The sequence below is a fragment of the Phaseolus vulgaris genome, chromosome 6 (genome assembly GCF_051622355.1).
Source record: "Phaseolus vulgaris cultivar YP4 chromosome 6, ASM5162235v1, whole genome shotgun sequence".
In the NCBI taxonomy this organism is placed as follows: domain Eukaryota; kingdom Viridiplantae; phylum Streptophyta; class Magnoliopsida; order Fabales; family Fabaceae; genus Phaseolus; species Phaseolus vulgaris.
In genome coordinates, this window is record NC_143503.1 from 36,615,119 (window position 1) to 36,640,452 (window position 25,334).

Genomic DNA, 25,334 nt, shown 5'->3' on the forward strand with positions numbered 1-25,334 from the left:
ACTATATTTTGGCAAATATTATAGCATACATTGCAGGCTCTTTAATTATACTGTTTTCATCGTTAAATTTATTTACAAAAACTAATTATAAACTATTATTTTATTTTAGAATTTAATGAATTAGTAGAGGAAAGATAAAATATTAAAAAATGTATATACATTATTGCCGTGTTGTTTTAAAACTAGATGTAAAAGATATGTTTTTAGTTAATTATTTTTTTTACACTTCTCCTTACCACTCATAATATTATTATTTTAATCAATTTTTACATAATTTAATTTTTATTATATTTTTAAAAATCTATCACATCAGTAGTCTTTTTAATTGCGATTATTTCGTCTTAAAATATTCTTTAGTGCATTGTCTTGTGACTTTAAATAGTTTCTAAAATTCAATGTTAGAGTTGGATAATAACATAACAGAAGTGGAGTTTTTGAAATGCGAAATAATAAGCATAGATTTTGATTGATAAATAAAAATAACAGTATTTTTCTTTTCCTCTATTATTGTTTAATATTTTTCAATGAGTGCGCATGTAGAAAGAAATTTACACGCCACACTTAACACCAAAACTACTTCACTGACTCAAGCGACGTCGTTCAGACCAAAGTCTTGCATAGGGAGCTCGCTGGGTCCCACATCGCCGGCAAGAGGAACTTCCTCCCGTGACTGCCGTGCGCATTGTAGCTCGCCCCCGTCGCCTTGTCCACCAGAACCCGACCCGGGTAACCCGGATACGCCCCGCTCCCGAAAATCCCCACGCACGCCGAAACGGCCTCCAACGGCGCCGACGAAGGACCCTGATAATATCCACCGTTGAAGGGGTTGGTCACGGTTCCGGCCAACAGCGTTGCAATGTTTATGATCATGCCGTCCACGCCCACGTCACCGTTAGGTGCAACTAACGGCGGTGTCTGTGGGCCGAAAGTGGGCTTGTGGAAGGGCCAGGCGCATTGGGCCGGACACTGGGTCTCGGAGTTCCCAACCCAAACGTAGGGAATTTTCCCGTTGATGGAGTTGTGGGTCCCACATCGGCTACCGCAGAAACCGTCCACTGCAACGTCTTTTGCAGTGAGAACAAGGTTGATTGCTGCGACGTCGTTGAAGCGTGACGCAAGGCTGCGCAGTTGGTTTTCGGTGAGGTGCTTTCCGGCGGAATATTCTTCCGTGATTTGCTTTCCCACGGCCAGCGTGGTGGAGCCGCCCTTGTACTTCTCCGTCGTCTGCCACCACGAGGCCACGGTGGGGGATTGCGCCCCTGAGGGGAAGCTCAGGGAGTTGACGAAGTCAACGATTATGGAGCGTTGGATAGGAGTGAAGCTCCCGTACCATAATATGTTAACGGTGAAGCGCCCCTTGAGGAGCGCGCCGTTGTGGTAATTGAGCACGAGCTTCTGCGCCACCGCGCCGGAATTCAGCAGTGAGAGAACACCACACAACACCACTGCTAACAAGCATTTGGAATCCATTTTTATATCTCAGAAGAAGATATTGTTTGTGTTGTGGACGATAAATACCACTGCTTAGGACCCCTATTTATAGTTACTCTGCATCGTCCATTTCCCTCTGATGCTTCTTTATTTTATTTCCCATTCCACATTTTTTAAATATTAATTACATATTTTATTTCTTCTTATTCACACAAATGCTAATTAATTTCAAAATGAGTTTTAGTTGAAAAAAATATGGTTGCAATTTATGATTTTTTACATTAGGGAAAAAATAATAAATAAATCGTTTAATTTTTTTTTTATTAAGCCAACTTTAATAAATATATTTTCTTATTCGGCCATAATTAGAAAATGAATTTTAAAAATTAATAGCATTAATCAAATGATAGCCTTAGTTAACTAATATGATTAATTAATTAATTAGTAGGAATAATTAATATATATGATGAAGAGTGTTACTTTTGAGTTTTTTTTTCCTTTTTCAACCCCTCCCCACTCCAAGATAAAATGTGATTTAGGGTTTTTTTCCTCAACTGTATATGTTTATTTTATTTTTCTACCTTTTACATTACAATAAAATTTGTGTGCGAAATTAAAAAATAGGTAAAAATGGAAAACATAAATAATAAAAATTTTCCTAAAATTAAAAATTAACAGCTAAAACAAATAATTTTTTTTTCAAAAATACTTGAAAAAGAACACACTGAGCAATATTTCCATACATTTTGTACTCACTAGGGCGGGTCCCACGGTAAGTTGTATACGACATGCATGCCTTTCAAATTTCGCCCAATAGTCATTCCAAGGAATTAAATTATATAATTATTTAGATGTAATTCTAATATATTGTAAGTTGAGTGAATTGAATTATATTACAATATTTTTATTTTTAAAATATTAAATTTTATATATAACTATTTTTTATTAAAGTATACATTTAAATCTTGCAATTTATAATTCAAAATGATTTTATTTAGAAGTAATTCAAATTTAAAAATAAAATAATGATATAGTATACCTTCTTTTACATACGGATGCTGACATTGACAAAGTCAAAACATATATCAAATATCCCAATAAATTAATATTTTAATTATATTTATTTTACTTTTTAATTTAAAATATTATTATATTATTATAAAGAATTTTGAAGTCTGTGCTATTTCTAGTCAAAGAAAAGTTTTCCTCTACACTAATTGAGTTGAGTTAAAGTATTTGTAACAGCTATTGCAAATTGTAATATCAATGGAGTGATGACTTTTTGGACAGTTACTTATACGAGTGGTCTGATAATTTTACATATAAATTGGTAATTTTTATTTAAAAAAATTATTAAAATTTTTATATTAATTAAATATTATATTATTTCATAATAGTAGTATTAGAATTTATCGTAGCATGAACTTCTATTGAGTTTATCGTATCATTTTCTATCGGATAATTTATAAATATATATAATCACACACGATAAATAAAATAATTTTTGTTAAAATTATATAACTTATTTGTAAAATATATATTTATATTTTGAAATATTAAAATGTAATAAGAAGTTAATTATTATTTTTTCTTGGTCGGTAATCTGTGGACCGTCCTTGTCTCTTGTTAAAAACCAGGACTCAGTGTTTTATTTTAGTTTTCTGTGTGCAGAACGCAGGTATGTAATCCTCTACTGGATTTGATCATCAATTAAATTGCATCCCACAGTTATTAATTATTAAGTTTCATTAGCACAATAAAAACTTCAGAGTATACACATATCATTATTAGGAGGAGTTAATGAAGGCAGTTTTCAATTTCATTTATATTTTAATTGCATTTTTTTGTGAATTCAAAGTTATATATAATAGATTAATTGTTAGGTTTAAGTTAACCAAGAAAATACAAAAACAAAATATATATATATATATATATATATATATATATATATATGATGAGGATATGTATAAACTTAATACTATTAGATACTCGTTAATGCACTACATTTTTTTTGAATGACTATAGTAGAAATATATAGGAAACATAATTTTATGAAAAAATGGGTTTTTCCTTATAGTAATAAAATGATATTTTATACTCTTCACTATACATATAATTTGAGAGTAAATAATCACAGATATTAAAAAATAAATGAAATAACTTTCTCAAGAGTGTGTTTCTTCTTACATAAAAAAAAAAAGTATACATTTTTTTCTAATACGAGTTATGTCTTTTTCAATACATTGCAGTGTGATTGTTATGAATTACTATTATGTATATATGGTTTTACTTCTTCCTTATGACTCTATAAAATATAATATATTTTAAGCATGTATTTGTGGTGGTGGTGTGGTCTTTTAACACCTATTTAACTTATAACTAAACTCTCTATTTATAGTACATCGTTTATTGTTAGAATTTATTATTTAATTAACTATATTTTATTGGAAGGATGAATTTAATCATTTTGAGTATGTAATTAATTGTAATTACAATATAAAAGACTATTGTTACTTTTTTAGATTTCTTTGGCTTTTTTTTCTGTTAAAAATAAGTGACAAGTATGAAGTAAAATTTGATCTAATTTGTTTTTCTCAAAGTCATATTAATATATAGATTTTGATTTAATTCTTTTATATTTTTTTTAATAATATTTTTTTATCATGTCAGATGATTATTGTTATTTAGAAGTGTCAACCTGAAGCATAATAATATCTAACATGAAAGATCGAACTCGTATTAATTTTGAATAGTTTAATGTAATACGGAACTTGTTTTTGTACTTATATTACTTGTTTTTGAATAGTTGAATAGTTATATATATATATATATATATATTAATTTTGAATAGTTTACTGTAATACCAAACTTGTTTTTGTATACTACTTGTTTTTGAATAGTTGAATAGTTATATATATATATATATATATATATATATATATATTTATTGATTAATATTGAATTTAGACATACTTACTTTTTTATGAAAATTTATTTAATTTAGAAAGTTGTATGCTAATTTATCTATTATGGTAAGACCGTAGAAATATATTATGCAATGTTTTGAATGTGATTATTTATGCCATGAGAAATTAAAAAGTGTATATTAGTATGCATAATGAATATAACAAATTAAAAACTTTGTTGTATTATTTTTTATTTGTTATTATTGAGAACTATGTGAAAAACTACACATATAAATTGAGGTATTGAGTAAAACAAAAGAGTCAATCATATAAAAATGAACTAGGTGATATATTGAAGGTCCAAGACTTGAATAGAACAACAAATATTTCTTTTATAAGTTTTCGATCTAAATAGATATTTGCTCTGAGCAGGGTTTAAGGAAAAATATATTATATGAAATTTTTTGAGATGGATGAAGTGATTTTTATTTTAGGAAATCATAATAATGTGATATATGTGAAGATTGTGATATACTGCAAGATTATGATAGTTTTGGAATGAAATTCTCTACAAGCTAGCTTGTCATATAAAAGAAAAAGTTCAAAAACCTATGAAATCGTGTTTACTATTTAAAGCAATTATAAAATAATATTTGTATTTATAAAAATACACATATATAGCATACATTAAAAATATGAACAAACTGAATTTTATATTAAAAATAACACAGTATACCAATAACCTTATAGTAACTTAATATATATTAAATTATTTATTTAATTAAAAGCCTAAAAATAGTTGAGTCAGTAAACTTAGCCTGTAGACACCTTATTGTTAATGTAATATTTATACTTTTTATTTATAATATATATTATAAGAAGTAGATTTTTAAATTTAAGTTGATTTAATTAGATTCTCGTCTATTTATATATTATGATATGTAGTATATTTATTTTTAATTAAGTTGTGACTAAAATAATTTATATAATTGTTTTGTCATTTTGATATTGGTTGGTAGGTCTTTTTCAAGTTCTAATGATTCAATTTCGGGACTTTTCTAATAACATTCTTTTAATGAATATAATATAAAATATGAGTTTAGAGTACTACTTGTGTTGTGTATTAAATGATTTTTTTCTGTAGAGCATAAATTTATATATATATATAAATATATATTTAATTGTAATTCTTTCTACTTTTAATCATAATTCTATCTTAATTTAATGATTAAAATTAATTGATTAACATTCATTAATTTATACTCCTCATAATATTAAATACATAAATAGAAAAAAGACTATAAATAAACAAGACCCATAACCTAAACCTAAAGTACTCACGTAAAATAAGTCTATAGTGAATTTGAAAGACGGAAAAATGAGGTATTTATTATGTTCCTAATAATGATGATATTTTTCTTATGTTCAGATGCACCTAATAATATATGATTGTAAAAAGTCAAACCTAGTTAGACCGTGTTTTTCCGACCATTTATGAGTATTGTCTGGATCCGAACCACATTGCCAAGATAATGTTCAACTATGCGTCAAATAAAAAGAGAACGACAGAAAAATATAAAATAAATAATTGATGTGACACAAAGATAAAATAAATCATTGCTAAGAAGTTATGGGCACTGAAGAAAAGGAAGATATGATTCAACTTTTTGTGGTTATGAACCATTTTAAACTCCACTTTAATATTTTTAAATTTATGTTTGAGTCATCAAATAGAAATAGGTTATTTTAATTTAATTTATATTAGATTAAATTTTTTAAAAAATTATTTTAGTTTTTTAAATGAATGAATAAATATATAATTTAAAAAAAAGCTTGTGTACCATTTTAGTAATTATTTTTATAATGGACCACTATTTCATGCAGTTTATTATTAATTCTTAATAAAAAATAATTATATTTAAAATAAAATTAAAAATTTTAACATACTTTTTATTGAATTCTAACAAAAGTTGTTGACTAAAGTAGTAAAGAATGAGTTTGAAAATTTGAATTCAAATTTAAGTAGTATGAATCCGGTGTTATACACTTGAAAATCCACTTACAAAATTTAACTTCTTTGTTTAAAAAAAATAGTGTAAAAAATTGAAAAATTGTTTAAAAGTAAAAATGAAAAAAAACTAGTTATTTAAGTTTTATTTAAAAATAATAATATTTTTTAACAATTTAAATAGGTAAGAAAAACTAGTTTAATTTTAGTTAATACATTTCGCTGAGCAAATTGATGATTAAACGAATTGTAACATGTATTTAATTTACTTGGTTTTTAATTTACTTAGTAAACCAAGTGTTTGTTGGATGGATTGTTTTCTAAACATGAAAAAACATATTTTTAAATATTTTAAAATTTTAAAATTAAATTATCTTTGACTATATCATTTTGATTACTATATTATATTTGAATATTGTTATAATGTAATATTTAATATATTTTAATTTATTAACATTTAAATTGAATTAGATATATATGCATAAATAAAAATATGTCATACAGTTGTTAAGATATAATATGCGGTATGATGTAAACATATTTATTTTTATTAAGAAAATACTATATTAAAATGTTTAAATTATATTTTTTTTTCTCAAAACATGTATATATTTATCTTTAAAAATTTCTGAAGTTATATATATATATATATATATATATATATATATATATATATGAATGAGAAGTTGATGATATTTTGATAATATAATATTATAACAAGGGGACATATAAAATATCCTAAGGTTGATCACCCACTAGAATTAGATGGAAGAAAATATAGTTAATTATAGTTTTAATCTAATTAGTTATGTTATAAACATTTTATTTATTAATAGATAATCAACTATATTTTTATATAATTAATTATACAGCAAACATAAAAGTGATTATAATTTTTTGTAGAAGAAAAAGTATTTGAGAGAGTTAAAAGCATGGAGGAGTATTTGTTAAAAAGAATTAGACAAAAGAGTGAGGAGAATGGGACAAGTTTGGGGGATTTTGGTGTATATTTTTCTTCTTCTTTCGGTGCCAATCCATTCACGTTTGACCCGTCTCACACACTTCAAATCATAAAATACTAAACACAATAAAATTTTAATTTTAAAAGTTAATAACTTCATGCTTATTTTTATACATATCATTTTTAAAATCACATTTTTTTATTAAGTTTCTAAATTCTTTAATTACGTAGTTTTTCGACACTTCATGGTTTTAGAATGAATATATGTAATTACACTTCGACGTTTAAGTTGAGTCAGCAATGAGTATGTCCATTTTTTAGATATTGTGGTTATAGGATAAGTACCACTTTTCTCTGGTATTATCTTCTATTTATAGTTTTCTTATGAGCCTGATGGTTGTTATAGGTTCGTGAAGATCTAATTACCTTTTTAATCTTGTTTAGTGAGTGATTAGTCATTTGTGATCTGTTATCTTACATCAAATGATCGATATACCGAGTACTCATTCAATATTTGGCAATACAATAAATACAAAAAAATTATAATTTTTTTTTATGAATAACTAACTTTTTAATAGGATAGAAAAATATTTTAAAGAATGTTTATATAAGATCTTAAAACTTTAAATATATCATATTATTTTTATGAGATTTTTTAATTTATTATCACCTTAAATGATTTAATACAAATTATATGGTATTTTTTTAGATACAAACTTTGTTTTAATCTGGAAAATTTAATTTATCTCTTGTAGTAAAAATGCTTTTATAAAAAATTTGACTAAAAACCAACACTAAAAAATCTTGTTTCCAATTAATGTTTTTTCTTAAAATATAAACATGAAAAACATTACTTTATCAACTTTCAATTTTCCATAAACTTAAATCTTCTCTTTTTGTATATGTCCCAAGTCTAATAAATGTTGTCTTTTTACACACAGGTTACATATATTCAATAGGAGTTATTTTGTTATTATTGTTTGTATGATATGAGTTTAAACATCACACTAAATTCACTTCCTTTGTAACAGGAATATCCTTATAAGCAATCTAAGTTTGTACATCGTAAATGAGAAAAATAATAGTAATTAACTTTATTTATTTAGTTAGATTTTTTAAATAAAGATTAGTTGTAGGACATGAAATTTTGTTTAGAGATAAAAAATGAAAAAAAAATATGTATAGATTACAATAATTTATTCTTTCTTTCATTAATTTTTTTCTATAATTTTATTGTCTAAATTATCTAAAATTACAATTTAATAAGTGAGTTATTGTAATGACATAATATATATATATATAATTTTTTAAATTTTTGTATTGAACTCTTCTTACTTCTTTTTTGAATTATAATTGAAAGGAGATATTGTTAATGAAGATTGAGGAAAAGTTAAAAACGAAGTTCATTATTGAGGAGTCATGTGACATCCAATTTGGCTTCTTCTTATCCCAAAGTCTTTGAAAGCCACACACATTTTATTCCAAGGAATTAACATCCAAAGTAAGAAGACTTGGTCAACTTTCAATTGAGAAATTATGGCCCAAGTGAAAAAGATACGATTGTGTCCAACATTAAGATTCATTAGTATGCATGGAAAAATGTTCAAAGACTTTTCAATTCTATACATGTAACTTTCATCTTAGATGTTAAAAGATCTTACATAAATCCAATTTTATGAAGTTGAATTGAAATTAAATCTATTTTTTACATAAATCCAATTTTATGAAGTTGAATTGAAATTAAATCTATTTTTTAATATAAATCAATTAGTTTACGAGATTAATCTTTGTAAAATTATATTAAAACGAAATGCTGAATATTAAATAAATGATATTTAAGTAGTTTGTATAAAAACAAAAAAAATATCTTTATTTCACAATGAAGATTATAAAAGAAATAGAGTATTTTCTAAGAAATAAAATGTTATTATTTATAATAACTATTGCTAAACACATATAAAATGTGCTTCTCCAAGTAAAATTATTAAGTTATTGGACCAAGAGACCGAGAAGATGTGAGATTGAAAGATCTTTGGGTATGTTAAACACTATATGATTAATAAGACTTTGATGGTAAATATGAAAATGTAAAACAATGCACAATATCAACATAGTAATGTTAAGGTCTAAAGGTTAAACCCAAAATATAATTATGAGTAAATTCAATAAATATAAGTACAAATAGTAAAAGTCCAATAAGATTGATATAGCCCAATAGTATAAATAGGTGACTTGATTAACTAGAGTGTTTTTTAAAAAGATAATCACTTAACTAAACTGATTATTTATGACTTTATCATCGAAACACCTTACAGGTACACCCACATATCCGAGAAACGAAATACCATGAAGAAGAAATCATTAGAAGCACACTGAAGAACAAAGTAGAGGAAGAACAAAAAGTGTTGGAAGAGTAGTTATAATTATCTTGATGAAAGTTTGATAAAAACATAAAATATTTTTTGTCAAAAACTAAAAGAAAGCATCAGTTAAGTATTATTGTTTATATAATTAAATATTTTGAGACAAGAGTTAATAATATATTATTAAGATATGTAAACCTAATAAAACGTTGGGACTCAAGTACAAGAGAAAATCACTTATCTTCATTAACATTAAAAGTTTCAAATGGAGAGTTTAACCTTTTGTTATATATTGAATTCCATATTCCATTCATCTGAACAAGTGTTTGAATTTTATTAATCATTATGTTATAACTGCTCTATGATATGTAAAAAGGATAATTAGCTTTACTGAATAAAAATTCAATTTAATTTCGTGTATAAAGCAAAATTAAAACCACAATTAAAACTTGTTAGAATCGGAAATAAAATGGACACGTGAGAGAGAAAGCTAAAGAAAAAGTTGAGATAGCTATTAAATGGGCAACATAAAAACAGAACAACAAAAACCTAAAGCGTAACAGAGAGAAGCTAGCACGTTCATGTTACAGAAATTGCACACTCATGGAATAAAACTTGAAGGTAATTGCTCAGGTTACTGAAATTGTTATTTTCATGTTTATACTGTGAAATTCTCTGAGAAATGGTAATTGTATGTACAGTACAGTCAAGTGAAGTGTCGTATATGAATTGTATAGTGTGACTAAAAGTTAATGTCTCTGATTCTATCATATTAAAAAGAGTTCATGTTTAACTCCAATACTTGTTCGTATTATAAAAATAATATAAATGGTTCGTGTAGTGCATCGTGTGATGTCATTCCTGAGATCCATTTATTGTTAAAGGAAGATAAAGATTGATGAACTTGGGGAGCAAGATGGGTTGGAGAGGGATACTGGGTTTTGAATATGGTATTGTTCAGGCTCCATTAGGCCCTGATATCTCTGCTCCTCACCTTGTAGCTGCAGTTGCCAATGCTGGTGCTCTTGGACTTCTTAGGGCCCCTGATTGGGTATGTTCATGCTCATGCTCATCATTGCCTTCTGTTCTTCAATTCCTGCATCAGTTCATTGTTAACTTGTCTAGGAGTATCATACGCTGTGTAAATTTATAGTCTTTTTCTACAAGTTCATTGCTATGAAGTGTAATTATTTGTTGATTTGACTCTAACAGGAATCGCCCGATTATTTGAGGGGACTCATAAAGACGACTAGGACCTTAACTGATAAACCTTTCGGGGTTGGTGTCGTTCTAGCCTTTCCTTTTGAGGAGAATTTGAAGGTCATTCTGGAAGAAAAAGTTGCAGTCTTGCAAATTTCATGGGGTGATTGTACAACGGAACTAGTAAATAAGGCTCACGCTGCTGGGGTCAAAGTTGTTCCTCAAGTGAGTTTTCTGTTCATTTATTAAGAGTATCAGGTTACTAACTATACGCAAATCCTAAAAGACAATGATATCTTAATTTTGGTTTTCTTTTTATTTGCTTTGCATATTAATTATTCCGTTCTTGTGCTTTTTGATGCCTGGCTGGATTTAAACTTAGCCCATTTTATTTTCATGTTAAGGATAATTAAACTCGAAATTCGTTTGAAGTCATGATGAACCCTCAGTCTGCTATAACTTGTACCATTGCTGAGTTTATATTTCATGATTCTCCTTCCTTATTTATGCTTAGATAAACTTTCCTGAAGTACTTGCAGATTTAGCTTCTTCAAAGAGCTGATATTAACTTATATATAAATCAATTTTAGCATATGAAAAAACATATTTCATTTCTTGTTTTTGTCAGTGTTTATGAAGAAATTTATATTGCTAGTGGATAGGTTGATTGACTTAAGTGATATGCAGTCCCTTTTGTGAGGCATGTTGAAAGCTAATTGTAGGTTATCGTCTGAAATCTAATCTGGGACTCGTATTTTTAATCCTATTACAGGTGGGGAACATTGAAGGTGCGAAACAAGCGATTGAAGCAGGTGTGGATGGGATAATTGTACAAGGACTTGAAGCTGGTGGTCATGTATTGGGTCAGGTGTGCATGCTTGTCATAATTTTGATATAGTCTATGTAGTAGTGGTTGCAGGTGTTGAATAACTACACATTACATTGTTTTTCCTTGAGACACTTTTCCACAAGGGTATTTTTTTGCTTGTGTTTTCTATTCAATAAAAGTCTGGAAAGGTATTGATTTAAGGAAGTGATGAATTAAAAAGCAAAATTTCATCACCAATGCTTTTCTATCAGAAATAATGAGTGTGCAATTTCAAATATATTCAAATATTCCCCATACACTTGCAGAAAACCTTTCTAGTTAAAAGTATTGTTGAAATCTGGCTTGTTGGATCTTTTCAGTATTCACTGCCTCATGTCCTTAGTTGTTTTGAGGGGAAGACCGTCACTTGTATATGTAACATTCTCACAACCTTTGAAAAAGTTCATCTTTTTGTTGTCTACCACCACCATTGCTTAGTTGATCATTAGCAGCTGATATGAATGATAGCTAATCATGTTTTTTCAATCGTGGATCACAGACTACTATTTTCCATCTTTGCATTGCCACTGAGAGACAGTGCTTTTTTCTTTCACGTAATTGTAGGATGGTCTAATTACATTGGTGTCAAGGGTGGTCGATCTGGTTGGTGACAGAGAGATACCAGTTATTGCAGCTGGAGGAATTGTGGATAGTCGGGGTTATGTTGCTGCTCTAGCCCTTGGTGCTCAAGGCGTCTGTTTAGGCACCAGGTTTTGAAATATTACTTTCACATTAATCATATTTGAGTAAATTGCTCTCCTATTGTTGCTGTAGTATCTTGGCATATGCAATTTTTGTCTTTAAATCAAGAATTCTGCCTCCATGATAGAAGCCTGCAATGAGGCTTATAAATTCCACAATTTATTCTTCATGAGATTATAGGTCTGTTGTGATGAGATATACGAAGGTGCCCAACACTATCTCCATGTCCAACCTAATAATCTCAATTTAAGTTAGATTATTCCTGACACTATTACACATTTTCATATATGTTTTCATGCCAAGAGTCTTGTTTGCAGGTTTTTGGCAACTGAGGAAAGCAATGCTCATTCTACATACAAAAGGAAATTGGTTGAACTTGATGAGACTGCATACACGGATGTGTTTGGGAGGGCAAGATGGCCTGGTGCTCCTCATCGTGTCTTGCAGACACCTTTCTATAAGGAATGGAGATCGCTTCCGGCACACGAAAACGAAACCAACCAACCCATCATTGGCCATTCAACAATTAATGGCGTGGTACGTGACAAAACTACCATCCTTATATGCAACTGTTATGTCTACAACATTTGTGTTTGACTATACTTTTTGCACGAAACAGGACAAAGATATACGACGTTTTGCAGGTACTGTTCCAAACATGACAACTACAGGCGATCTTGAGAGCATGGTGATGTTTGCTGGCGAAGGTGTTGGTCTCATCAAGGAAATTCTGCCTGCTGGTGAAGTGGTAAAGCAGCTAGTTGAAGGAGCACAACTTATAATACAGCAAAACTTAAAATAGATTGTCAAATGTCGAGTGAGAGACCATGCTTAAATTCTGTACAACGGTTGTGGCTTGGAATAACAAGAAGTGTGCCAGTTTCAAAACAAGTTTATAATAAAAATTTCATTTTCGCATTGCTTCATCTTCAGAAGAATGTTATGTCACCATAAAAGTTTACAACTCACCAAGAATGTTGAATAGATCATTGTTATTCCAATGATATAAATTATGTCTGTCTACTACCTACAAGTTGTAATATATGCATGAAACTCGAAGCTAGTAATATAAACTGAAAACTAATTAATTGATAACAAATTTGAAATGTGGAGAAGATATTAGGTACTGTTCCAAAGAAAACACAAACTAGCGCTCATTATTTCGATTACAAAGAAAGTGTAAAGGAGAGAAGATCAATGAATTATTACAGTACAACTTCTATAAAAAGGAAAAACCCTTCAACCAAGTGATGTTTGCTTAAGCAACACCTCCTTAATCACTGTATCCAAGTTTATGTATGAATGACCACCGGGTCTGGTGAACTCCTCTGCCTTCTTCTTCAACTCCGTCGTCTTTTCTCTCATCTTCTTTCCCTTCTCCCCTACCATCAACTCATTCACCAGCTTCTCCACCTCCTCTCTCTTCACATTGTTATCAATTTCAATCCCAATCTCCCACTCATTGCACACATATCTACAGTTTGTTTGCTGATCTGCAAAAAAGGGCCAGCATAACATTGGGATTCCAGCACAAACACTTTCAGTGATTGAGTTCCATCCACAATGAGTCAAGAATCCACCAATTGATGAATGGTTCAGCACCTGTTCTTGTGGACACCAACCTGCTATTAGGCTTCTGTCCCTAGTTTCATTCACAAACTCAGATGACAAAATCACGGAACCTCCAATGACAAGGTCAGGCCTAATGATCCATACAAACGGTTTCTTGCTGTTGGCCAAACCCCAAGCAAATTCTAACAGTTGTTCTGCAGACATAACAGTGATGCTGCCAAAATTCACATAAACTACGGATCTGGGTTCCTGGGATTCAAGCCACTCAAGACACTTGGGATCTTCATTCCAAAGATTGGAACCAAGAGAAGCCAAGTGGTTACTGGGACTTTGATCTAAAAACGAAGGGAAAGGACCAATGGTATAAAGAGAAGGGAGCATAGAGGACAGAGCATTCATCGCATCTCTTTCAAGTTCATCAAAAGTATTAAAAACAATAGCTGACACTGTAGGAACTCTACCAGCTACTTCAATGAAATATTCTAGCATGAAATCATTTGGATCTGCTGTCTTTACAAAGCTAGGCAGATCCCTCATGCGAAAATTTTGCAAACCCGGAATACATTCTACCAAGGTGGTGTCCAAATATCCATTTGTCAGATAACTCTCATCTGCACATCATAATCACAAAAACCAACCACTGACAGATCCGTACACAAAAAGCATCCGAACATATACTAAATGGAGGAAGAACATAAATTGATACCTTTGAGAGGTACGGTTCCCGTATCCACCAAAGTACGGAAGTGCATAAAACACAAGAATGCACCTGCACTGACCGGGGAAAGGAGAATGATAGGGACTGCAAGTTCTTCAGCAGCTTGTATAGGAAAACTCATGAAACAATCAGAGACTATGCAGGTAACTGGGGGGATGAGGCCAGCAGTGGCAGAGTGGTTAAGTCTAGCAAGAAGGTCACGAAAGGGTTGGAGGAAGTTCTTTCTGAAGGAGTCACAAAGAGAGGGTATGTGTTGACTAACATCACCATCAGCATCATCATCCAAGGGAGGAAGGCCATCTGGGATGGTTTCAAAGCGAAAATCTGGCAGGCCCTGAAGGGCATTAGGACCCCTTGATTTGAGGTAGCGTTTGTGGTTGTAGTCGGTGTGGACAAAGGTTATGTGAAAGCCTCTGAGATGAAGCAGCTTTGCTAGTTTGAACAAGGGATTTATATGTCCTTGAAGTGGAAATGGAACCAGCACAGCGTGTGGCTTTGTCTCAGCAGTGCAGTTCATCTTGAATTTTCCTTTTTTATGCAAAATGAAGGGGAAAGTCAAAGGAAAGGAAAACCCTCTCAACAAATATAGCAAGCTCAATGAATGAACCACTTGCCAGACAAGACAATTGCAACATCTTGCAGTTTTTTATATAAAAGGCCTTTTTTAGAAGTAGTGGCATTTTGATGGGATAGATGTTGAATTTAAAAAATGAAAAGAAAATATTTGAGTGGTTACTACATGTGGGGAATGGGTGAGGTAGGATACAGATTCTGTCGCCTCTAATGCAGAAGGCAATCCAAATACTATGGAGAAAGATAAATGGACAGGTGTTGTTGCAGTGTTCACTAAAGTCAATGATCCCTCGTCTATCACCATTTTTCCTTCTGCTTCAACTTAAAACTAACTTTGTTTATCCCTACAATGATTTACAACAATTCACCTACAAATTTCATTATCAAATATGGTGTTGACTTTTTATGTTTAAATAAGAAATCAATACTCTTAACACCACTTTTCTAGTGAAAGGGGTATGGATACTGATGTGAAGAGAAAAAAGGTATGAATGAATTGTTATCAGAGTCTCACATTGAATAATAAACAAAAAGAAAAGTTGATAATTATTATAAAGTTGAGGAATTAATTTAAGTAATTTTACTGTTCTTTTTTAGTACAGAAGATTAAGATAGTTGTGTGTCATAATAAAATTTGTATTTTTTTGTAAAATTTATATAAGAGGTTTTGTAATTTTCTTGTTAGAAGAATCAGTGTGTCTGCATGTAAGCCTAATCAACTAACTATATTGTAAAATATTTTTTTCATATTAAAGTTGACTGTGTTTATTTTTTATTGACATCATCAAAATTATTAACTTATTTTTAATGTTAGGTTGTAAGTCCCATAATTAACAATAAAACAACAGATACGGACCTTTTCATTACCACTCTACAACCTTATTTGTTATCGTTTATATTTAATAATTTAATTTATCCTTTAATTAAATAACTTAATTCAATATATTATTATTATTATTTAATATAATAAGGATGTAAAAGAAAAGAATACCAACATATAAACACCATTCCACTAATAAACAAAAAAAGGCTAATGGGAGATTTAATAGCCTCGCATTATTTTAACCCAGATTTCAATTTGATCCAAGAGTATTTTTTATAATTGTTTATGTATATGTTCAATTTGCTGATGCAGCTTACACTGTTAAAATAATTTAATTAATTTAAAAGAAACCCATAAATTTACGTAACCGTCTACAGATACCAATGCAAAAACAAGATATAATAGAGTGACGATGAATCACATAAAAAAATATTTAACATTGAGTGAAACATAATCTACGTCCACATATATAAAAATTCATTATATGGATATGGGATTAAAATTTATAATTTCTCTCAAGTTTTATAACGAACTCTTAATTTAATTCAAACGTTAAAAAATATTTTAATATAATCAAACAAAAAAATTGTTTAATTAACTTCCAGTAGAAGACACTCTTCGAAAAAAGGTCTGCAATGAATCAACTGAGGGAACAATGAAACGGCAACTAAAATTCTAAAAAATAAACAAAAGTATTAAACAGTCTAAGTAAAGTTCTCATTCACAAAAAAAGTCTTTGAACTACTAGACGATCTAAAAGTTATATACCGTCTACAACCTTTTAAACGGTTTAAGAATCTTTCAACATGGATTATGACAGAACGAATATTCACCATTAAATAGATAATTCTTATTTCAATTACATAAATTATGTCAACTAACTATGCATGTTGTAACATGCAAGAAACAAGTTGATGGTAATATAAACTGAAAATTAATTAATTGATAACAAGTCTCTAAATATCATCCAAAACAGAATGAATGGCGGTTTGAAATATCAAGAAAAAATTAGAACAGAGGAATTACAAACTACTAAGGGGCATTTTTCTATAACATTCCAACACATTCTAAGGGAATGAATTATTACTGTGGTGCTTATATGTTTACTCTATAAACAGTGAAAACACACATCTCATGAATAACAAAAACCCTTCAATCGCATGATGTCTGCTTAAGCAACACCTCCTTGATTACTTTGTCCAAGTTTATGTATGAACAACCACCTGGTCTTGTCACCTCCTCTGCTTTCTTCTTCAACTCCATCGTCCTTTCTCTCATCTTCTTGCCCTTCTCCCCTGCCATCAACTCATTCACCAGCTTCTCCACCTCCTCTCTCTTCGCATTGCTATCAACTTCAATCCCAATCTCCCACTCATGGCACATATATCTGCAGTTTGTTGGCTGATCTGCAAAAAATGGCCAACACAACATTGGGACTCCAGCACAAACACTTTCAGTAGTCGAGTTCCATCCACAGTGAGTCAAGAAACCTCCAACTGAAGGATGGTTCAGCACTTTCTCCTGTGGGCACCAGCTTGCTATCAGGCTTCTGTCTCTGGTTTCATTCACAAACTCTGATGACAAGATCACGGAACCTCCAATGACAAGGTCAGGCCTAATGATCCACAAAAACGGTTTCTTGCTGTTTGCCAAACCCCAAGCAAACTCCAACAGTTGATCTGCAGACATAACAGTGATGCTGCCAAAATTCACATAAACTACGGATCCAGGTTCCTTGGATTCAAGCCAATCGAGACACTCGGTGTTTTCCTTCCAAAGACTGGAACCTAAAGATTCCAAGTGCTGGTGTGGAGTTTGATTCAAAAGTAAAGGGAAAGGACCAATGGTATAAACAGAAGGGAGTTTAAAGGAAGAGGAGATTGCATTAATTGCATCTCTTTCAAGTTCATCAAAAGTATTAAAAACAACAGCAGAGGCGCTGGGAATTTTATCAGTTTCTTCAATGAAAAAGTTCAACATTACATCATTTGGATCTGTTGTCCTCATAAAGTCAGGCAGGTCCTTCAGCCGAAAATTTGTCAACCCTGGAATGCAGTCTGCTTTGGCGTCCAAATATCCATTTGTCAGATCACTCTCATCTGCATGTCACAATCACAAAGGCCAATAGCTGTCAAATCCATGCATGAACACATCTATCACATAGTACATTCAAATGTAATAACTGTTTTAAGTTCCTTAATATTCTAAAAAAAATGGTTTTGTCCCTGTATTTTAAAAAGACTATCTTGGTCTTTGTATTTTCTGAAATATGATCAACTTTGTTTGTTCCTCATCTGGTCAAAATGACAAAAACGATCACAAAATTCACAAATTCACCACAGTTCAAAAGTTAGTGGACTAAAGGTATCCTTTCCAAATTATAGGTACTAAACTTGATCCAGTGTAAATCTTGAAGATGCTAAAACACGTTTTATGCTGAATGGATGAAGAACATAACTGTATATATACCTTTGAGGGGTACGATTCCTCTTTCAACCAGAGTACGATAGTGCATGAAAGACCAGAATGCACCTGCACTGAGTGGGGAAAGGAGAAGGACAGGGAGTCCAAGTTCCTGAGCTGCTTGGATAGGAAAAGTGACGAAACAGTCAGAAACCAAGCAGGTAACTGGGGGGTTGAGACCAGTAGTGGCAGAGTGGTTAAGTCTAGCAAGAAGGTCACGAAAGGGTTGGAGGAAGTTCTTTCTGATGGAGTCACAGAGAGAGGGTATGTGTTGACTAACATCAGCATCAGCATCAGCATCCAAGGGAGGAAGGCCATCTGGGATGGTTTCAAAGCGAAAATCTGGCAGGCCCTGAAGGGCATTAGGACCCCTTGATTTGAGGTAACGTTTGTGGTTGTAGTCAGTGTGGACAAAGGTTACGTGAAAGCCTCTGAGATGAAGCAACTCTGCTAGTTTGAACAAGGGGTTTATGTGTCCTTGAAGTGGATATGGAGTGAACACAGCGTGTGGCTTTCTCTCTGCAAAGTAACTCATGCTTGATCTTTTTTATGCTTTGATCTATGAATACAAATTCAACTCTAGCACAAACACAACTTCCCATTTAAGCCTTTTTCATGACCATATTTTATTGGATTAATTATTTTGTAATCAGTATGTAGCGCTGAGACAGATACGTATATCACTGTCAACAGTGTCGTATATCTCACACCAAAACACCATTTAAGAGATATATTCGAATTTCTTATTGTCATTTTTTATCTGTCGGCACATCCAAAGAAGATGATTCACTGATATCAAATTTTATGTATCAGAATACAAATCTTCCATTTGTCTTATGTGAATCTGAAGTTGAGAGACAAGCAACAAAACTCTTGTTTTTACCAAAGTCAAAATAAAAAAAAAGCCACTTGCAGAAGTAATAATCACGAAACACGCACATGAGGACATAAACAGAAGACTTTACCATATCAAACGCGATCTCGTGTAAACTGATTGATTTCTTTATAGTAACTATGCTGAAAATAAAAACTCAAACTATAATACTAAATTATTTCATACTTCATATGATTAGATTCACACAATAAAACTGTAATATTTATCAAGATTAGTACATTGTTATTTATCTTATTTTTTTGTTTAGTCCTGATTCAATGGTTCAAGAATGAGATCACGAAACAGTAGCAGAGTTTGTGGGAACTCTGTTTCTTGGATGCCAAATTGAGCCACCAAATAATTTCACACTACTCAAAGTTGGACCCAATATCTCATTATATAATCTTTATTTTCTTGCCATACCTACTTTATTTAGCTAGACAATTCTAGAGATTCACGTTTCATCCTATATATCGAATTGATTATTATTAATAGAATGAGTTAGGTAACACAGAATAACTACATATATATATATAACCCAATTATTTTATTACAATATCATATAACTGAATAAAAAAATAAAAAATCAGAATATCACTCTTAATAATTCAAAATTTATCTCTAATGTAATTAACTCAACCTCATATGATAAATCCCACAAGTATATAATAATCATCTTTATCCTATCTGAAAATTGACTTCAACACACGCTATTTTAATATTTATATTTATTTTATCTTTTACTATATTATTTACCTGGTGACTTTGAGTATTTAACAATATTTACACATTAACATACATTTCATATAACATGAAATTCTTTTATTATTATTATTAATAATATTATTATTAATATTGATCAGAGAAGATAGAAGATTTCAGCCTCATTAAAAGATGACTTTCAATTTTTGGTAAGAATGCCTAACATCATTATGGAACTCTGAACAATTTTTTCAAACCAAACTTTAAGATTTTTTCAAACTTTATGTTAGAGATTTAATATCTATGAGGGATATGACAAAATCATAATATATAAGAGATATATAAATTTTATTTTTTAAATTTTGTAAAGTTGAATTAGACATAAATATAAAATAAAAATCTATATTCAAAATTATTTTAATATTATTCTTAATGAACAAAATTTAAGATTACTCACATCTATCATAGTTATTTTTTCTTCATTCTTGTTATTAAATTGTTTTAATATCCCAAAATTACATGTTTGAAAAATTACGCACAAAACCTCAACTTATTATGTAATATAAATTTTACAAAAGAATTGTAGAAAAAAATTAATCGTACCTTATGATATTGATAGTATGATTCCATGTTGTTGTATATCTTGAAGTATTTCAAATTACAAATCATTATAATATTGTCATCTCATTATATTGTACTAATGGTAAAATGGTTGATGCTTGCACCAAATTTTTAAACAAAGATATTATAGTGTTTGATGAATGAACTGTTTGGAGACATTTTTTTTATCATTATGTAATATTTGATTTATAATTTTTTAACAACATTTAATTTGGGGTTTCATAAATCATGTGCAATCAAAATTTGTTGCATTAAACCACTCATCTAAATATCTATTCACTAATGTATTAATCAATGGGAAATATGAGATTTTTATTTTTTTTTATGGTTTCATACATCACTCATGAAGCACTCAAAATATATAACTTGACATTCTTGGAAAGCATAAAGGAATGTCTTTCAAATTTACGTATTTTGGTAATGTTCATGAATCATAACAAAGATAGTTCAATAATAATAATAAAATGATGTTGTTTTGGATTTTTCTTTACCACTTTTTAGTGCTATATAAACTTTTGGGTTTTGAAAATTATTTTGTTCATTGTAATGAAAATTATGGAAATAACTTTAGCCAAGACATATATCCCTATTTAAACATATGATCACGAGTCACAATCACTCAATTGATGTGATTCTGCCTTAAAAAAAAAGATGTTTTCATCTTTTACTCACCTCTTTTTTAAGAGATACAAATACTGTTCTTTTAATTAATTTTTAAATAATTATAACATTTATTTATATTTTATTGTAATATTTATTATATTATTATATTTAAATAAATATATTTCAACTATTTCTTACATGATTATTAAAATTATTTATATTTATACTTTGATTTTAATATTTATTATATTTAAATAAATATATTTCAATTAATTTTAAATAAATATTATATTTATTTATATTTTAATTATAATATTTCCTATAACAAATACTTATAATAATATGATGATATTTTAAATTAAAAATAAAAAAAATATTCATTAATTAAAATAAGAACGATTTAGCTTTAACATTATTTTAGAATTTAACATTATTTTAGAGTTTAAGTGTACAATAAAATAAAATATAAACGATGTGTTTTTGTTGTTATTCAGGGTTTATTGTTAATTATTTATACCATAAAAGGTACTATATGTTAGTGAAATAAAATATACTGAAAATTAATTAATTGATAACAGGTGTCTAACACCTTGAAATGTAAAAAGATAGTACAAATAAAACACAAAGTAGCACTCCTAAGGGGTGCATTATTTCTATCACACTGCAACAAACAGAAGATCTTACAGTAAAACATTATAAAAAAGAAACAACCTTCAATCGAATGATGTCTGCTGAAGCAACACCTCCTTCACTACTTTGTCAAAGTTTATGTATGAACGACCACCGGGTCTGGTGGCTTCCTCTGCTTTCTTCTTTAACTGCAGAGTCCTTTCCCTCATCTTCTTGCCCCTCTCCCCTACCATCAACTCATTCACCAGCTTCTCCACCTCCTCTCTCTTCGCATTGCTATCAACCTCAATCCCAATCTCCCACTCATGGCACATATATCTGCAGTTTGTTGTTTGATCTGCAAAAAATGGCCAGCACAACATTGGGACTCCACCACAAACACTCTCAGTAGTCGAGTTCCATCCACAGTGAGTCAAGAAACCACCAACTGAGGGATGGTTCAGCACTTTCTCCTGTGGGCACCAGCTTGCTATCAGGCTTCTGTCTCTGGTTTCATTCACAAACTCTGTTGACAAAATCACGGAACCTCCAATGACAAGGTCAGGCCTAATGATCCACAGAAACGGTTTCTTGCTGTTGGCCAAACCCCAAGCAAATTCCAACAGTTGATCTGCAGACATGACAGTGATGCTGCCAAAATTCACATAAACTACGGATCCAGGTTCCTTTGGTTCAAGCCAATCGAGACACTCGGTGTTTTCCTTCCAAAGATTGGAACCTAAAGATTCCAAGTGCTGGTGTGGAGTTTGATTCAAAAGTAAAGACAATGGACCAATGGGATAAAGACTGGGGAAAATGGAGGATAAACCATTCAGTACATTGTCCTCAAGTTCGTCAAAAGTGTTAAAAAGAATAGGAGAGTTTCTTCCAACTCTATTTGCAAATTCAGTGAAAAACTGCAACATTATATCATTTGGATCCGTTGTCCTTATGAAGTCAACCATGTCCTTCAGCCGAAAGTTCTGCATTCCAGGAATCCAGTCCACTTTGGCGTCCAAATACCCATTTGTCAGATAACTCTCGTCTGCATATTATAAATACATAAGCCTTTGCTTAAAGCTCCATCTATTAATTGATATAAGAGCAAACATATATTATTAAGAAATGTTATTTGTAGTATGATAAAAGTATATAAAAGTATATAGTCTGATATCATATTAAAGTTTAATTTAAAAGGTGAATCCAGTTATAAAATTTCATAATTTTTAGTTGATGTCGATCTCTAACACACTATAACTCATAAGCTCACATAAAATAACATATTATGAATGATCCGATAATTGATGGTCTAATAAATTTAACAAATATTAGTTAACATAGTTGTATCAATTGGTTTTAGCTGAGTAAAAAAGTTCAATTAATTTATAACTTCTTACTTTTGTCCTATCTAAAGAGATCCTAGAGTTTAGGAAAGAAAGAACACAGGTTGATGCTAACCTTTGAGAGGTGTGAGACCTTTCTCAAACAAAGTGGGAAAGTTCATGACAGACAGTAATGAACAGGCACTAGCAGGCCAAGAGATAACGTTAGGGAGTGCAAATTGTTGAGCAGCTTGTATGGTAAAAGGCATGCAACCGTCAGAAACTAAGCAAGTAACAGGGGGAAGGAGACCCTGAGAGGCAGAACGGTTAAGTGTGTGGAGAAGGTCGCAAAAGGGTTGGAGGAAGTTGTTTCTGATAGAGTGACAGAGAGAGGGCACATGCTGAGTAACATCATCATCATCCAAGGGAGGAAGTCCATCTGGTATGGCGTGAAAGCGAAAATCTGGTAAGCCATCAAGGGCATTGGGACCCCTTGATTTCAGCAAGCGTTTGTAGTTGTATTCAGTGTGGACAAAGCTTATGTGAAAGCCTCTCAGGTGAAGCAGCTTCGCTACTTTCAACAATGGTGTCACATGGCCTTGTGCTGGATACGGAATCAACACAGCATGACCCTTTCTCTCTCCATTCTCACTCATCTTCGCTTTTCTTTTCTTCTCTCACTACTCTCTCAACATCAGGGAACACTATATATATAGACTAAACTTTTCTTAATATTCTAAAGACGGACTAAGATACATTTATTAAAATGTGAACTCAATAATTAATCTTTTTACTTAAAGTGTTAATATATTATGATAATGATATATTCACAATTCATATTTTTTTATACAATTTTATTATAATTTTTAATATTATTTTAATAAATTTTTATATTATTTAATTTTAAATTTACTTTTTATTATGTTTATTTATTTTTAAACGTATAATATCAAGAATTAAATTCACAAAATTGTCAAGACATCGTTTTTCTGATATATCAACACCATACAGAGATATCTTCGTATGCTGTTCAAAACAAATGACAAACTATGGATAGAGTCATAAACTAAAATACGTATACTACACCTCAAAATATTAATATTTAATTAATATACATTATTATAATATTAAAATAGTTATCAAGTGATTGTATTCTATTGAATAAATATCAATTTTATTTTGTTTTATATATATATATATATATATATATATATATATATAATTGTCAAGTGGCTGTATTCTTTGGATTGATGTGAAAGTATAATTTCTTTGTAGTTTTTCTTATACGTAAAACTCTACTTGGACATCTGCGTCTTGATATGTTAAAATGATCTACAGTAAAAAAAAAAAATACACCTCGTATACTAATAAATTAATATTTTTTTTTGTTTTTTAATTTAAATACTATTATATTATTATAATGGTTTGTCAAGTGTATATATTTTACTTTTTTGGTATTAAAGAAATATTTTCCTGAACATTTACTAAAAAATATACATTCACTTAATAATTATTTTAATAATATTCATATATTTTAAGTTAAAAATAAAAAAATTAATTAAAATACTAATATTTTGAGTTGTGTTTAGTAGATATATTTTATTTTATGGATCTTAAATATCATCCTTCTATATAGGGTTTAGAATTATTTAGGATTTAGGTTCCATACAGTAAAATTCATATATTTTACACGCTAATAAATTATTATTTTAATTATATTTATTTTATTTTTAATTTAAAATACTATTATGTTATTATAAGATAAACTTTTCCTTCTGTATATATTCGCATGCGATAAACAGAATTGACAAAAATTTTCACATAACTGACAAAAGGAAAAGTGGACATGGGTCATGGGCCAAGAAAAATTTAAAATTTGAATTTAAGGGTAGAGTTACCTTTTATCCTCCATAAACTAAAGTAATAAAATTTTGTTTTTGTGAAAAAAAATGTAGTATGCATGTGATGAAAATGTCTTTAAGGTACAGAGATGTGATGTGATGTTACTTCACTGT

General features: G+C 30.0%; 5 protein-coding genes across 5 annotated transcripts; 1 reads left to right on the forward strand and 4 right to left on the reverse strand.

The window, feature by feature from the left end:
* Window positions 1-431: 431 nt before the first annotated feature.
* On the reverse strand, window positions 432-1,506 carry LOC137832781 (protein EXORDIUM-like 2). The gene has a single exon (XM_068641122.1). The coding sequence runs from the start codon at window positions 1,468-1,470 to the stop codon at window positions 601-603; it is 870 nt and encodes a 289-aa protein (XP_068497223.1). The 5' UTR covers window positions 1,471-1,506; the 3' UTR covers window positions 432-600.
* An 8,614-nt stretch (window positions 1,507-10,120) lies between these two features.
* On the forward strand, window positions 10,121-13,465 carry LOC137832783 (Aldolase-type TIM barrel family protein). The gene is made up of 7 exons (XM_068641124.2): window positions 10,121-10,290; window positions 10,511-10,720; window positions 10,882-11,094; window positions 11,642-11,737; window positions 12,302-12,447; window positions 12,757-12,976; window positions 13,059-13,465. Exons 2-7 carry the CDS (start codon window positions 10,568-10,570, stop codon window positions 13,239-13,241), a joined length of 1,011 nt encoding a protein of 336 aa, XP_068497225.1. The 5' UTR covers window positions 10,121-10,290; window positions 10,511-10,567; the 3' UTR covers window positions 13,242-13,465.
* Window positions 13,466-13,508: 43 nt separating this feature from the next.
* Window positions 13,509-15,516, reverse strand: LOC137832782 (7-deoxyloganetin glucosyltransferase). Its single transcript, XM_068641123.2, has 2 exons — window positions 14,718-15,516; window positions 13,509-14,622 (listed from the first exon to the last, which is right to left on the reverse strand). The coding sequence occupies exons 1-2, from the start codon at window positions 15,244-15,246 to the stop codon at window positions 13,679-13,681; spliced, it is 1,473 nt and encodes a 490-aa protein (XP_068497224.1). The 5' UTR covers window positions 15,247-15,516; the 3' UTR covers window positions 13,509-13,678.
* A 1,570-nt stretch (window positions 15,517-17,086) lies between these two features.
* LOC137832784 (7-deoxyloganetin glucosyltransferase) lies at window positions 17,087-19,346 on the reverse strand. The gene is made up of 2 exons (XM_068641126.2): window positions 18,595-19,346; window positions 17,087-18,224 (listed from the first exon to the last, which is right to left on the reverse strand). The coding sequence occupies exons 1-2, from the start codon at window positions 19,121-19,123 to the stop codon at window positions 17,278-17,280; spliced, it is 1,476 nt and encodes a 491-aa protein (XP_068497227.2). The 5' UTR covers window positions 19,124-19,346; the 3' UTR covers window positions 17,087-17,277.
* Window positions 19,347-21,939: 2,593 nt separating this feature from the next.
* On the reverse strand, window positions 21,940-24,049 carry LOC137832785 (7-deoxyloganetin glucosyltransferase). The gene is made up of 2 exons (XM_068641127.2): window positions 23,456-24,049; window positions 21,940-23,042 (listed from the first exon to the last, which is right to left on the reverse strand). Exons 1-2 carry the CDS (start codon window positions 23,973-23,975, stop codon window positions 22,102-22,104), a joined length of 1,461 nt encoding a protein of 486 aa, XP_068497228.2. The 5' UTR covers window positions 23,976-24,049; the 3' UTR covers window positions 21,940-22,101.
* Between the last annotated feature and the right edge of the window lie 1,285 nt (window positions 24,050-25,334).

Coding starts and splice junctions, on each gene's coding strand:
- LOC137832781 (XM_068641122.1), bottom strand. CDS start 1,470: ATGGATTCCAAATGCTTGTTAGCAGTGGTGTTGTGTGGTGTTCTCTCA.
- LOC137832783 (XM_068641124.2), top strand. CDS start 10,568: ATGAACTTGGGGAGCAAGATGGGTTGGAGAGGGATACTGGGTTTTGAA. Junction 10,721..10,881: donor TTCTTAGGGCCCCTGATTGG/GTATGTTCATGC, acceptor TGACTCTAACAG/GAATCGCCCGATTATTTGAG. Junction 11,738..12,301: donor GTGGTCATGTATTGGGTCAG/GTGTGCATGCTT, acceptor ACGTAATTGTAG/GATGGTCTAATTACATTGGT.
- LOC137832782 (XM_068641123.2), bottom strand. CDS start 15,246: ATGAACTGCACTGCTGAGACAAAGCCACACGCTGTGCTGGTTCCATTT. Junction 14,623..14,717: donor GGGAACCGTACCTCTCAAAG/GTATCAATTTAT, acceptor TATGATGTGCAG/ATGAGAGTTATCTGACAAAT.
- LOC137832784 (XM_068641126.2), bottom strand. CDS start 19,123: ATGAGTTACTTTGCAGAGAGAAAGCCACACGCTGTGTTCACTCCATAT. Junction 18,225..18,594: donor AGGAATCGTACCCCTCAAAG/GTATATATACAG, acceptor TGTGACATGCAG/ATGAGAGTGATCTGACAAAT.
- LOC137832785 (XM_068641127.2), bottom strand. CDS start 23,975: ATGAGTGAGAATGGAGAGAGAAAGGGTCATGCTGTGTTGATTCCGTAT. Junction 23,043..23,455: donor AGGTCTCACACCTCTCAAAG/GTTAGCATCAAC, acceptor TATAATATGCAG/ACGAGAGTTATCTGACAAAT.